A 12,964-nucleotide genomic window follows, 5' to 3' on the forward strand; every position below is an offset into this window, starting at 1 on the left:
AGCGGGTTATTTGGTTTGGAAACCGCTGGCCTGTCGTGGAACTCGGGTGGAAGTAGGGCAGGGCCAGTCAATCGGAGAATGCAGCTGCTGAAATACGTGGAAGTTTGACGCAGTTCTATCTGTTCTCGCGAAGAAGCGTTGCACGCGCATCCAGCGCGCAGCAACGCTGAACTTCTGAGGCGAAACACCTGCTACTCCCCGCGGAAACAGACAAGTCATCGCGGTAAGTTCACCTCGATGCGGCCTTGAATGTAAACAAATATCGATTAAAGCGCGTAAACGAAGAATACGCCGTTCCCATGCCCGTAATGTAGTGACATTAAGCTTTGGCGGCCTGCTGCTGCGAAATCAACCCTTTGATACGGCTAGACCTGTTGCGCTGTTTGGTGCAATTCGCACCCGTTGCTGATCTACTGGTAGTATTTCCGATCAACTTACTTTGATACGTTTACGACGATCAATCGCGAACAATGTGAGGTGCTTAGCGTCTACCGTAGGTGATTGCGAAAAGTATTTAAACTCGGGATGTGCGCTTGGGTGCAGTAGAGCGTACTTCCTACGCGCTCAGACGACGTAGAGCGCGGTCAAGTGTGCGTGAGTCAAATCAGTGTTGTTGGTTTTGAAGCAGAGGGTGGCAATGTGGGCGTGTAAATGTGCTTAAGTATGCATGACCTGACTGTGACCTCTCTCCGCTGATAGCAGACTTGGTTTCGGTTGTGCGTGTAGCGGCAGAGCAAAGCTCGGCTCCGGAGGCCATACCGTTCGCTGTTAGCGCTGCCCGGTCTGAAAGGTCATCAACGTACCACCGCTTAATTCTCATTGTTCTTCAAAGAAAATGGATTCTGGTCATGCATAGGTGAGATATTAATTCACCTTTTGCGCGCATGAAAAGGTTCTACTGAAAAGGTCTCAAACATTGAAGTTTTTACTTTTTTTGTGGCGTACAGTGAGCTGCTTAATTAATCTTTTAAAGGGTATACTGTGTCTGTAGACAGAAATTGCTAATCCAAACAATTCAACGGAATTTGCAGGAATGCATTGATCGTTTCATCAAAAGGGCAAAGGAGAGCTATTGATCAGTATTTTTTGTACCACTAGTTGGGTCGAGAATCAAGTCACTTACCGTATTCTCCAACACATTACAGCCAACGAACACATAAACTATCCACGTCAAAATTACCTTGGGTCAGATGAACAAGTGGAAATCATTGTTAATTAGCACACTTATGTGTACCAGGAGCAATGCTGTTTGCAATGATAAATTATAACATAATAAATAGACATATACTTTATACAGATGCTGTATAGAAAATGAAGGTGTACTTTTTTATCAGTGTAGAGAATGTGCTCATGTTCTACACGTTTTTTTTAGATGTCTCATACATTTCACCCTATTTTAACCTTTTAGTGTATGTGCCAGTTAGCTCAGACTTGTAGAACGCAGAAGGTGTTGCTGTATGGCACCCATTGTTGCAGGAAGTTGCAGGCAATGTACCAGCTGAGCCGCAAAAGAGCTGTTGTTAAAAGCTCAAATTATCCATGCTCTGGTATGCACAATGCCCACATATGGCTGTTGTCATGCTATGCTACGAAAGTGACATGTGCTACTGTGTTTGCTGTTGTCCCAACTAACTCCGCCCTGATGTCCCTTGGCAACCCTGCTACTTCCTTGTCACACTAGATTCCGTACCTCTTACTCGAGTATTGCTTTCAGTGGTAGCAAGTGTCCACATTTCTTAATATGCAGCGCAACCTTCATTTTTTTTTAGAGCACGCATAGATTATGTATTATGGGGAAGTGTGGGCATTCAGATAATTAGTGGAGCTAGCAAAGATGTTTATCATGTACCGTGATGAAGATAAAGAAATATTTTTGATATGATGCATAGTGCTAGTATTTTGAAAAGTTTCAATGACCCAAAAGGAATAGACAAACTTTATTGTTTAAGGAGCACCTTGAAGTAATGTTCCTCTAGTACTTTCCCCGCCATTTTTTTTTATAATTGTTTTTTCTTTCTGTCCTTGAGCATAGAAATTAGACACATAAAGTGAGTTCAAAATTTTTATCTTAATAAGTACCTCATTGCCACTGTGACATTTAGCTCTTTAGAAGACCAAGTAAGCAGCACATATATTGATTATCCTAGAAAGTTCCAATAGTTGTCTCACTGGCAGGCAATTAGCCACCACGGTACACATTCAGTGGGTGTTTGACCAATGATTTTCGGAACAAAACTCCGTCATGATAATTCTTAAAGAAGCACGCATGTTGCTTTGTAGAGGTGGCACCGGGATGCAGTGCACACCTTTTGTTTTTAAAACAGCATAAATACTTAAACTCACAAAATGTCTCAATGCCGTGAACTCTAGCTTATTTAGTACCCTTGATGGCACCAGGCTATCAAAGCAGGCATTGCCATTTTGTGGACATGGAGTTCATTCGAGAAAAACATTTTTTCAGTGCACTCAAAGTTGCCATCTTTCATGCATGCTATGCATATGTGGAATGAAGTTTTACTGCTCAAGAATTGTATTGTCAATAAAATGTGCCTTATTTGAATATACGTTGTGTGCTAAGTAAGTATGAATTAATGCTGTTCTGTGTATGTGTCTTTTTTTGTTTCAGCTTCAGTGGAATCTCTATAATGCATGCTAAGCAAAACAAATAGGTGAGTACTAGTTTGCAACAGCTTACTTGTGCTGGCCAACTTTCAATACTGCAATGCTGTGTTTATTAAGATTGTCAACATCATAGGTTCTTCCATATTTTAGAGCTATACTACTGGGATTGGTCACTCTGATAAATATTGGGCGTTATCTTTTCGTGTCATAGCTATTGGCGATAGCTATTGGAGAACATGTAGAACATTTAAATATACACCCATGTCCCATTATAACAAAGCTGCATCTTACACACAAAAAGTTTGTTATATCCAAAAATTCATTATAAATGTGTAATCGTAGCACTGCATCTATTGCAAGGGTGTTCTGCATTTACTTTGTTATAACCAATTTTTGTTATATCCAGGTATGTTATATCGAGGTTTGAGTGTATTCGAACCATGTGATGACCGAAATTCACAACTAGTACAAACCCTCTAGAAGAAAATTGATGACCAAAATGCACAACTAGTACAAACCCTCTAGAAGAAAAATAAACTTATACAGCAGCTTTTTGTAAGCTAACCCCTGAGACATGATCTCCACTATGCACCTTCCTGCCCTTAACTGACCGATTCCGCTACTATAATAATACCCGCGCATGAATGCATATGCACCACACTGAGGCCCGCACACAAGCGACATGAACAAAATATAACGGGTATAGGGAAAACTCATTAGAATAAAAAACTTCGGGTATTCCTGGTATGGTTCCCTCACCAGACTAATGAGCTACAACACCAATAAGCCACTTCTTTTTTGCATACTCGGCATACTCTTCAGTTTTTATCCTTGCTCTCACTAACAAACTTGCTGAAACTTGCTGGGGACACTGAAGTGTTACGCTAAGTTCAGTCTAGACTCTGGTAACTTGAATGGTTGTTTCCACTGGGAGTGAAATTATTATGACATGCCAAGCCAGAGCTGATTCACCTAAGAACTTTCTTCTCGAGAACAGTGAAAGAACAGAACACTTAACAGAATGCACCAAACACGAACACTGAATAATGTGCTGGAGATATAATTTAGGTGTCCTTTTTTCTTTTACCTACCTTGCTGGGCCATAAATAGGTTCTGTAGTGCGAAATACTAAAGATATTTTCATACTGTACATATCAGCATTTGTTTCATTGCAACTCTTATGGTTGTAAATCTTTGTATACATAGCCAGCTATAAAATCTGTGTCAGACGCTGATGCCTTCCAGAGTGGAAAACATTCATTATACATAATTGTGTTTTCTGGTTGTAGGCCTTACTTAACAACTTGAATATTTTGTGCATTTGCTTTAAAAAGAAACTTTAGCTCTGGGACTTCTGTCTAAACACATTGGGCTTGTGAAGTGAAACCCCAACAGTAATTATTAAGCACATTAGGCACTTATTATCAGAGCAGCTGTGGCATCCCTGGAAGAACTTGCTGTAGGTTCGGCTCTATCTAATTTTTGGAAGGATCAAGTTAGAATTTTAGGATGGTGGCTGCTCCCACTTGATGCCCACCTTGGACAGGAAATTATAATGGACACAAAATAATTACAAGCTAAGAAAGATAATGCAACATCAAAACCTGCTTAGTTATGCTCAGTCGCAGTTGTAACCTGAATAGTGTAGAGCGAAACTTATCAACATTACCGACTTGTAGCATTTTGCTGCAGATTCTTGGTGTGTTATCGAACAGTGAATGTTTAGCAGCATGGTCATTTTAGCCCCTTTAGGTGAGAGTGCACAGTGTAAACTATTTACACTCTTGCTGCAGCTGTCAGCATGGTGCGTGTGGCTGTCATCGGCTGTGGTGGCCTGGGAGTAAATGTGGCGGGCGAACTGGCAGCTCAGGGGCACGAGGTGCGTGTACACGACGCCCTGCCCGAAGCCCTGGACCGAGTGGCGCCCCGACTGGCCGAGGATCGCAAGGCACTGAGGGAGTGCGGTCTGCTGCGGCAGCCGGGCTTCCTGGGCAGCGTGTTCTGTCTCAGCCGCCTCGAGGAGGCACTCAAGGTCAGTGCACTCGTGCAATTTGATTAGGTATCACGGTGCAGATTCACTACGAAAGGTAGCACAGGTGTGCATATGGGGACAGAGTGAGGCTCGCCCCCCCTTAATCACCTAAATGAGGTGCCACACCATTGCTCAGTCAATTTTTTCACAACATTTTTTAATGCACAGGGTTATGTGTTTAACGATAATGCTATTTAATAGCTGTTCACTTCTAACGTTTACTGCTAGGCAGGTTTTGTAAGCACGTAATCGCCTCATTTTCATTTTTGCATCGATTGCATAGCTTGATTTTAGTAGAACTCAACCAACTGAGGCGGGGTTAGGGGTGGGGCTGTGGTGAAGCTCGGCCCCTGGTAATGGAGAACTTTGCGCACGCCTAAGAGGCAGGGAAAAAAAGTCACAGTTTCAGCAAAAGGCTAAAGCAATGAATGCTATAGCAACCCATCGGACTGCTATACGAAGTAGGGCTAAGAGATTTGCTGAAGAACCATGCAAAAGTGTAGTGAACACAGCCTTATGAGTGCTGGGCTGCAGCGTTTCTCGCACACGCAGCAGCACGTTCTTCTCGAGTCTAGGCACGTATGCAAGCCCGCCTTGCTTCAGCGCAACAAGCATTCCGTTGGAGCTGTTCAGGTGTTTGTACGACACGGTGTGGCATCACAATGGCCGAACTACATGCAGCGCTTTTGCGAGCGTTTCCTTCCTTGGCGTCAGTCAACATCGATGATACCAGTGACGGTAGCAAAAATCACAATTCCAATGCACTTCACCAAAACATCAACCTCAGATTGTCCCAAACATTGCAGTGTGGGCATTGACGCCGGAAGCAGCTTGATGATGGGAGAAGCTTGCTTGCTAGCTTGTTCCTAAATATATGGCTCCCTCCCACCCACCACGGGGGATTGGCTAGTTCCACCTTTCGGTGGAACTACCTGTCTCATTTTTCGTACTGCATAACTACAAGCGAGACATACAAGCTTTGTTCAAGAATGTTTCCTTTAAGTTTATTGACAGTAAGCCAATGGTAAATGGTGTCTATATATAGAGCTCGCTGTTAGTGATATAGATAACATGAGTGGCATGGCTTAGTTAACGCAGTGTGCTGAGAAGCAAGGCGTCACTGGTTCGAATACCCAGTGGGTGCTTTTGATCTTTTTCCTTTTGGTTTATTTTTTCTTGCGCCTTTTGTGTATACATACATGTGAGGCTACGATGAATGGGAGACGTGGCCTGGCTCATACGCCATGTTTATTCGAAAGCACTTCTTCATCATCTACTTCTCCTAACCATTGCTTCATACGTTGCACGATTCCCCCTCCCCCCGAAAGAAGGCATGGATTATGAACATGAAAAATTAAACAAGTAGAGGTTAAAAAGTGACAAATGTCAAAAATTCACAATTGGTTCTATGCTCCAGGGGAGTTCCGTAAACTTTCAAAGACTTCAGGGGAAAGTGCAGCAGTCCGGTTAACGCAGGAGTTCTGGTGGGCGAGGCTGGTGGTTGCGTCCTGGATAACACAGAAATGCTTTGGCCGTGGAAACAGATGGAAATACAGCCAGTATTTTTGCAAAGAACGAACGAGGTTGGAACGCTTTGCAGGATTAAATGTTTCGTAGGCGTCGCATTTTTTTTCGTGACTGATACAAACGCCGTGCATGCAGTTTGCGTGCCCATAGATCGTGGCTGATTGGGCACTGCTTGTGTTCTTGCAGAGTACAAGCGGTTGTTTTGTGGCATTTAGGGAGTTTTCTATGGCGATGGCGCAGGTGTTCAGACCGAAGGCGCAATCTTGAACGCTGGTGCAGAAAAGTTCCTTGGCTTTTCTTTCTGCGAAAATGGCTCAAATGCGGATTCAGTCTTTTCTTTAGTGTATGTTGATCATAACACTCTTTAGGCCGCAAGTATCCTTGCGATGTAGTTTTAGTTGTTCTTGCTGATGTTGGTGTGGGTGTTTTAGCTGTTGGTGTTCCTCTTGTTGCTTTTGTTGGCATTGCTGATGTTGCACTGTCTGACGAGGTGGACTTCCTTTGGATCCATGAGCCCGCTTTTCTTTGTAGGTTGACGTGACCAGCAAATAGTTGATACTTGTTAGGGTGTTTCGATTTGTGTCAGGCAATGAAGATAGTGCAATGAAGATTGGCAGAAAAATCTGCTGAGGCTCTTGCAACGCCATTCTTGATGGATGTTTCTGGCACAGGGCAGTGCTTGAGAGTTGATTCTTCCGAGCCTCCTGTGTGGGTTGGGCTCTCAGGTGGCTGGGAATTCGATGGCGACACTGCGAAAGGATCGCTTTGGTCATATATTAATTGGAAATGACTGTCTTTTTGTGGAACGAATGATGCGAGCTGTTCTGGCGCATGAAACTGAACTGTAGGTGACGGGCTTGACTGAGTATGCTCGTAGCTTCTCCGCTCTATTCCGACCATAGTGAACGTGTGAGACGCGAGGTGGGGGTTGTGAGCGACCGAAGATCCACGCGATGAAAAAGCAGGAGGTTGATCAATGCGTGAAGGCTGCTTTTGACTGTGACGACCGAGTGCGATTGTCTGTGGATGGTGGGTTACAAGCAAGTCTTCGTTGTAGTCGTCATTGCCTTCTTTAAACCAAACGATCATCTCTTGTTTTATCTTTTCCCATGACTCGTCGTTTTGAAATATGTGGGTGAGGTAGAATTTGAAGGCCTCACCGGAGACGAAGTCGGTAAAGTTGGCGACCATCTCCCGTTCCGACCATGATGCAGCGGTTGCGTGGAGCTCGAACAGGTCGAACCAGTGCTGTACAGGTCCATCGTCCGCTGCTCCGGTGTACTTGGGGATGGGAAGGTCAGTCGATGATTCTGTCATGGTGCTGGTCGCTGTGTGCAGCCAGGAGACGATTCCGTAGTCGATGTATGGTGAGGGCGTCTTGCGGAGAACGGCGTCGATAATGAGACACTGATGAAGTGGCCGGGAGGTCTTCATCCTGTCGACTCGTGTGACGCTATGATGAATGAGAGACGTGGCCTGGCTCATACACCATGTTTATTCAAAAGCAGTTCATCATCTACTTCTCCTAACCATCGCTTCATACGTCACATATATATACATATCCCGGACATGACAGAAACAAAAAAAAATCGGCCGAGAGTGTCCATCTAATTGCTATCGCAATAAAAGGACAAGACCTTGCCTTTCTTTCTGACCATCTATGCATTTCTGCACTGCAGTTTACATTAATGCTTGACCGAATTGTCTAAAGATTAACACTTATAAGCAAGCTTTGCTCTATATCCAAACACAGGGTACACATTTCATAAACAGTGGCAAACACCTGTGTATCACTGGAGGAAACTACTATAGCTACTGCTTTTGTTGTCAGCATCCAGTTCTGAGTATCAGTCAGTGATATTGTTACTTGTCAGTGTTAACGGTAGGACCTCCCTCCAACCTAGGAACGAAGGCTAAGGAACTCTGCTGTTGCTGCAAGAGGTCACAGGCTTAGTTCTTATCTGTAGTGTCGCCATTGCTGTGTGAATGGGATGCTTAAGCTTTTGGTCTGCTCATGTTTACCGAGAGGTGTGTGTAAACTATTCAGGAGACTCTCATTCGATTCAGACGTTCACATTGACTGAGTTGTCTTCAATAGTATGACAAAAAGCTTTACAATGGTCCACTGTAACTTTATTTATGACATTTTATAAGTTATCTTTTTATTTATTTCCTTTTTCTAACAATGTATCCTTGACGCCTCAAGCAGCTTCCAGGCGAGTGAAATTTTTCTGTTTATTGGCAAACCTTGCTTTGTTGCTAATATTCAAAGAAAAATTTCTCAACGTTGGCACCTATTACTACCAAGGACCTCTTGCCTTATTGAAACTTAGTATACTGTATATTTCCTCAAAGATGCACTCACACCTCGATATAACAAACCCGGGTATAACAATATATCGGATACAACGAAGTAAATAAAAAACAGTCTTGCAATATATGTACTGTATTTGAAATAAATTTTTATAACGAATTTTCAGATGTAACGAGCCTACTTTCGTGTAAGATGCAATTTTGTTATACTGAGGTTTGAGTGTATGTGGCTATTTTCTTTATTCTCATAGGTGCACAAAGGGGAAAAAATATAAAAGAAAGCACAGCAGTGACCATTTGCGATAAAGTGAAAACGGAAATTATGAGGCTTGTGATGTCCATCATAATGTGAGCACAAGAGAGAGAAAGGTGAACCTCATTTTAGAAGCACACAAATAACATTTTATAACATGAATTAAGTATTGCTACAAAAGGGGATAATATGTATGGTTGGTGTCATTGGTACCAGGGCAGTAATAACCTTTGTAGAAGACTTTAAGGAACCTTAGATTTGCAAGAATAAAAATAATGTGAAGTAATGAACGTATCGACGCCTATTACAGACAATGAGATGCAAAGTGCGTCATACAATGAGGAACATTATTGCTGTCATGCCATCAAACTGGCTGGCTTATGAACCAACTGAACTGCCATGTGTGCTTTGTGTTAATACTCGTTGTTAATATTTCTTGTGTACTTATTGTTAATACTGATTTACTGTAGACTATTAATAAACGGAAGCTGGACAAACCAAGAAAATATGTTTCACTTAACTGAAGTTGCATTTACTGAAAGATGAAGCGGGTCACAGAATTCAAGCACAAAACCAGTCGTAATAGAAGCAGTTCTTCCATTTTAAAGATTTCGATTTACTAAGGCTCTACTGTTATTGACAGTCGTTGCAATGTCATTAAAGCTACTAGGCAATATTTTCTCATAATACTGCAGGAATATCCAAAGAAAGTAATGTTTTTTTATGACTTTTAACTAAAAAATACCTTCTCTGCGCAAGTTTGTTGATGCTCTAGTTGTCACTGCTCACTTTCGTAACACCACGACTGCATACGGTTGCAGGAGGCCGAGCTTGTGCTGGAATGCATCACCGAGGATCTGGCGGCCAAGGTGTCCCTCATAGAGGTTGCATCTCAGAGTTGTCGGCCCACGGCCATTTTGGCCAGCAGCAGCATGCGTCTCTCCATCGACGCCGTCTTTGAACGGGCCTCGGGCAAGGACCGCTGCCTCGGAATACGCTTCCTCTTCCCAGTCTATGCCATACCAGAGGTGCGAGCCTTTTACCTGTGCTAGTCTATATCCCTTGGCACTTTCTAAACCTTCTAAGGGGACACTGAAGTGTAACATGAAATTCAGTGTAGACTGGCATTTTCTTCTTAGAAAATACTATAGCTATTAATTTCGCCATCATACAGTAATACTTTCAGAGGTAAAGAATACAGTACTTCAGTTAGCTAGGCTAGTAGGAGCACGGATGTTTGACGCATTTCCAGTGCATTCCAGAAAATGGAAAGAATACGGACACACACAATGGCAAAAGGTCAGCGTTCCTACTGTATTTCTGGCTTCGGTGTCTGGGCATTTGTTTTAGGGGCGAAGCTTCTTAAGGTGTGGGCTGTGCGTCTCCTGTATGTAGCCACCTCTCGTTTAGTTCTTGCAGTGTTCATAAGATGGCGGTACTTGTAGCTGATGATGAAAAGATGCAAGATGTTATAAACTAGACGGCGGTACTTGTAGTTGATGATGAAAGATGCGAGATGTTATAAAATAGGAATGATGTCACCTATGCAGCGTGTCATTGGTGGAAGGCAATTGTTCGATTTAATGCGGCGACGTATGCTAGGGGGAGCGTTGTAATAAAATCGAGGGGGTAAAATGTATGGAGGATTCATGGTTTACCAGGTTCACCTTCAAAGCTGCACCTACTCATCATCATTCACTCCGTGGATATGGTGGCACTTTTTCTTTTTACCTTTTTCTCATATGCACTAGATATTCTTTTTCTTTCTTAATTCCACTCGACTCAAGAAGGCATTTGGCAGAGAAGAAAAGATGCAGAAGTGGGATAGATGATGCTGTCTTGAATTTCCTGTGTGGTCACTCAGTGACATCAATGATTTTAATATTTCAAAAAGGTGGCCAAAAGCGTGTAGCCGTTGGGATGACCTGCTGCAGATCCTAAGATCGCGGGCTCGATCCCCGCTGCATTTCAGTGGAGGCGAAATGCTAGAGGCCTGTTTACTGTGCAATGTCAGTGCACACTAAGAAAACACCAAATGGACAAAATTTCCAGAGCTCTCCACTATGACGTACTAGTTGAAATACGAATGTAGTGCAGTAGACTCTCATTACCTTTAAGGGACCGGGAAAATATGTTCCACTTAACAGGAGTTCCATTTACTGAGAGGTGAACATGGGTGCAGAATACAAGCCCGAAACCAAGCATTGTAGAGGCAATAGTTCCATTTAAGCAGCAGTTCTGTTTAACAGATTTCTGTTTACTGAGAGTCTGCTGTACTTGAAATAATATAACATACAAGTTGAAATGCGTACGTGCGACTTGCGGAACCATGGCGGCCATGCCTGTTGACACGCCTTTAGATCATACCTGCGAGTGCAATTTGTATTATGCACGGGAACCCATTCAGAAGTTCTGGAATCCGAGAGCCGCTACTTGACCCTCTTGCATGTAGTGACAACTGGGAGTTCTGCTACCGCACTTTTTAGGGTACAAAAATGTGCAGCACAGACCAATAGTAGTGCCATTATAGGTATAATGACATAGCTGTTCAAGTGCCCCTTCTAATTATTGATCACTGTCAATTAGAATGCATGCGTGTGCTCTGTATTTGTCCGAGTTCGAGCACTCATTGTTGTCCACATATCGGAACATTAAATTAAAGGAGCATGCTTTGAATGGCATTACCAGTACTTTTCACACTGTTCCGGAAGGCCAGCATCTTTGGCAGCTGCGTTATAGTGAGAAAGTGTTATTAGCTGGCAGCATCTTAGGATGAAAGATGAGTGACGCTCTGAAATAAGTTCCAGTAATATTAAACTGAGTATTTCCTGTAGTTTTCGAATTAATATTTTTTTAATAAACTTCTCTTCACTTTAGTGTAGGTTAGCAAATGGGATTAATATCAACAGAGAATTACTCCGCTGTTCAACTGTTTTTCATTTAAAAGGAGTGCTCTCTCTAAACTTAGAACCCCTGGAGGGCCTTATGAACATTGGCATTTCCTGTTTTGTTCTTAAACTGGGTACCTTGCCAGCAACACCACACACAGGCACACAGGCTATATTTAGCAATTGCTGTTAAACTGTTTTTGTTTTGTTTTTTATTCATGCTTTATTTTGCATTGCTTGCGACAGGATTTCACACTCTGCCTCATTCACAAATTTGGCAGCATGAAATAGCGTACCTCGAGGGCTGACGACTTTTCGCTGCCATAGTGCTACAGTGGCTTAAGTACGTGGCTGCTGATCCGAAAGACACAGGCTTGATACTGGCCACAACAGTCACATTTGAACAAAAATGAAATGTTGTAGAACCGTGTAGTACTTAGATTCAGGTGCGGGTTTATGAACCCCAGATAGTCGAAGTTTCCGGAGCAGTCCACTGCAGCAGGCCTCATGTCATAGTTTTGGCACGTAACGCCCCAGAAATAATTAAGGCTCACCATTTCTGTACTCTAGGTGGAAATCCAGCTATGCAAAGGCACGTCCATGGCGACCCTTGCATGGGTGCGTGGTTTCCTCGAGCGCATGGGCAAGACCGCCTTCCTCCGTGCTGGGCCTGAGCCCTTGGTGCTCTCAGAGCGAGAACGCGAGGCACGGCGTTCGGCGCTTGCTCTGCTGGGTCGCACAGCCATGGCTCGGCAGCCACCACCCTTTTCACCACCCGATTTGGCCAGTCCAGTGAGTGGCTTTGCCTACTTTTTATAACATCCTGAGGACTCTTCAAAGAAATACAGAAAGAAGTTTACCCTAGCCATGTGAAAACAGCGAAGCTGGTTGATTTTGGGGGCTTTAACGTGGCCGCCTTGGTCGATGCCGTGTCTTTCCTTGGTGTAGACAAAGCGGAGTCTATGCAGGAATGTTCACTCTCTAGCGCCTAAACTAATGTGCAAAGTGCAAAGCCGGCTGAGGCACCCCCAGCAGAAGCGTGGGCTTTTCGTCGATCATGCTCAGGTTACGCAGCAGGGGTACTCGGCATGACAGCTGCGCATACTACCTACGTCTTATGGGCTCAGCTCATAAGCGATGATGTGGAGGGTTTTTTGGGGACACCTGATGTTTAATATCGAGCTTTAAGAGCTTTATTTTTCAAAAAATTTAGCCAAGAACTAAAATTGAGAAATTTAAATTACAATCAATGTAGTATTACGAGTCAATTATAGCGACTTTCATACTCAAGGAAAATAGCACACAGTACACGGTAGTGCAGGCGAGAAA

The 12,964-nt window shown here is 43.3% G+C and overlaps 1 protein-coding gene across 2 annotated transcripts in view; it reads left to right on the forward strand.

Moving 5' to 3' along the window:
* The first annotated feature begins 73 nt into the window (after positions 1–73).
* The window catches only part of LOC119171898 (putative 3-hydroxybutyryl-CoA dehydrogenase), a 20,524-nt gene continuing 7,633 nt past the window's right edge, over positions 74–12,964 (forward strand). Inside the window, exons 1-5 of one of the 2 annotated variants that reach the window (XM_037422786.2) lie at positions 74–223; positions 2,627–2,669; positions 4,416–4,654; positions 9,569–9,775; positions 12,206–12,427. In XM_037422786.2, coding sequence (XP_037278683.2) covers positions 4,424–4,654; positions 9,569–9,775; positions 12,206–12,427 — 660 coding nt within the window. In that variant the 5' untranslated portion in view covers positions 74–223; positions 2,627–2,669; positions 4,416–4,423. Of the gene's footprint in view, positions 224–751; positions 857–2,626; positions 2,670–4,415; positions 4,655–9,568; positions 9,776–12,205; positions 12,428–12,964 lie in introns of those variants that run through there. The other variant, XM_037422776.2, reaches the window with a different exon arrangement.

This window comes from Rhipicephalus microplus, chromosome 3 (assembly GCF_043290135.1).
Source record: "Rhipicephalus microplus isolate Deutch F79 chromosome 3, USDA_Rmic, whole genome shotgun sequence".
NCBI lineage: Eukaryota > Metazoa > Arthropoda > Arachnida > Ixodida > Ixodidae > Rhipicephalus > Rhipicephalus microplus.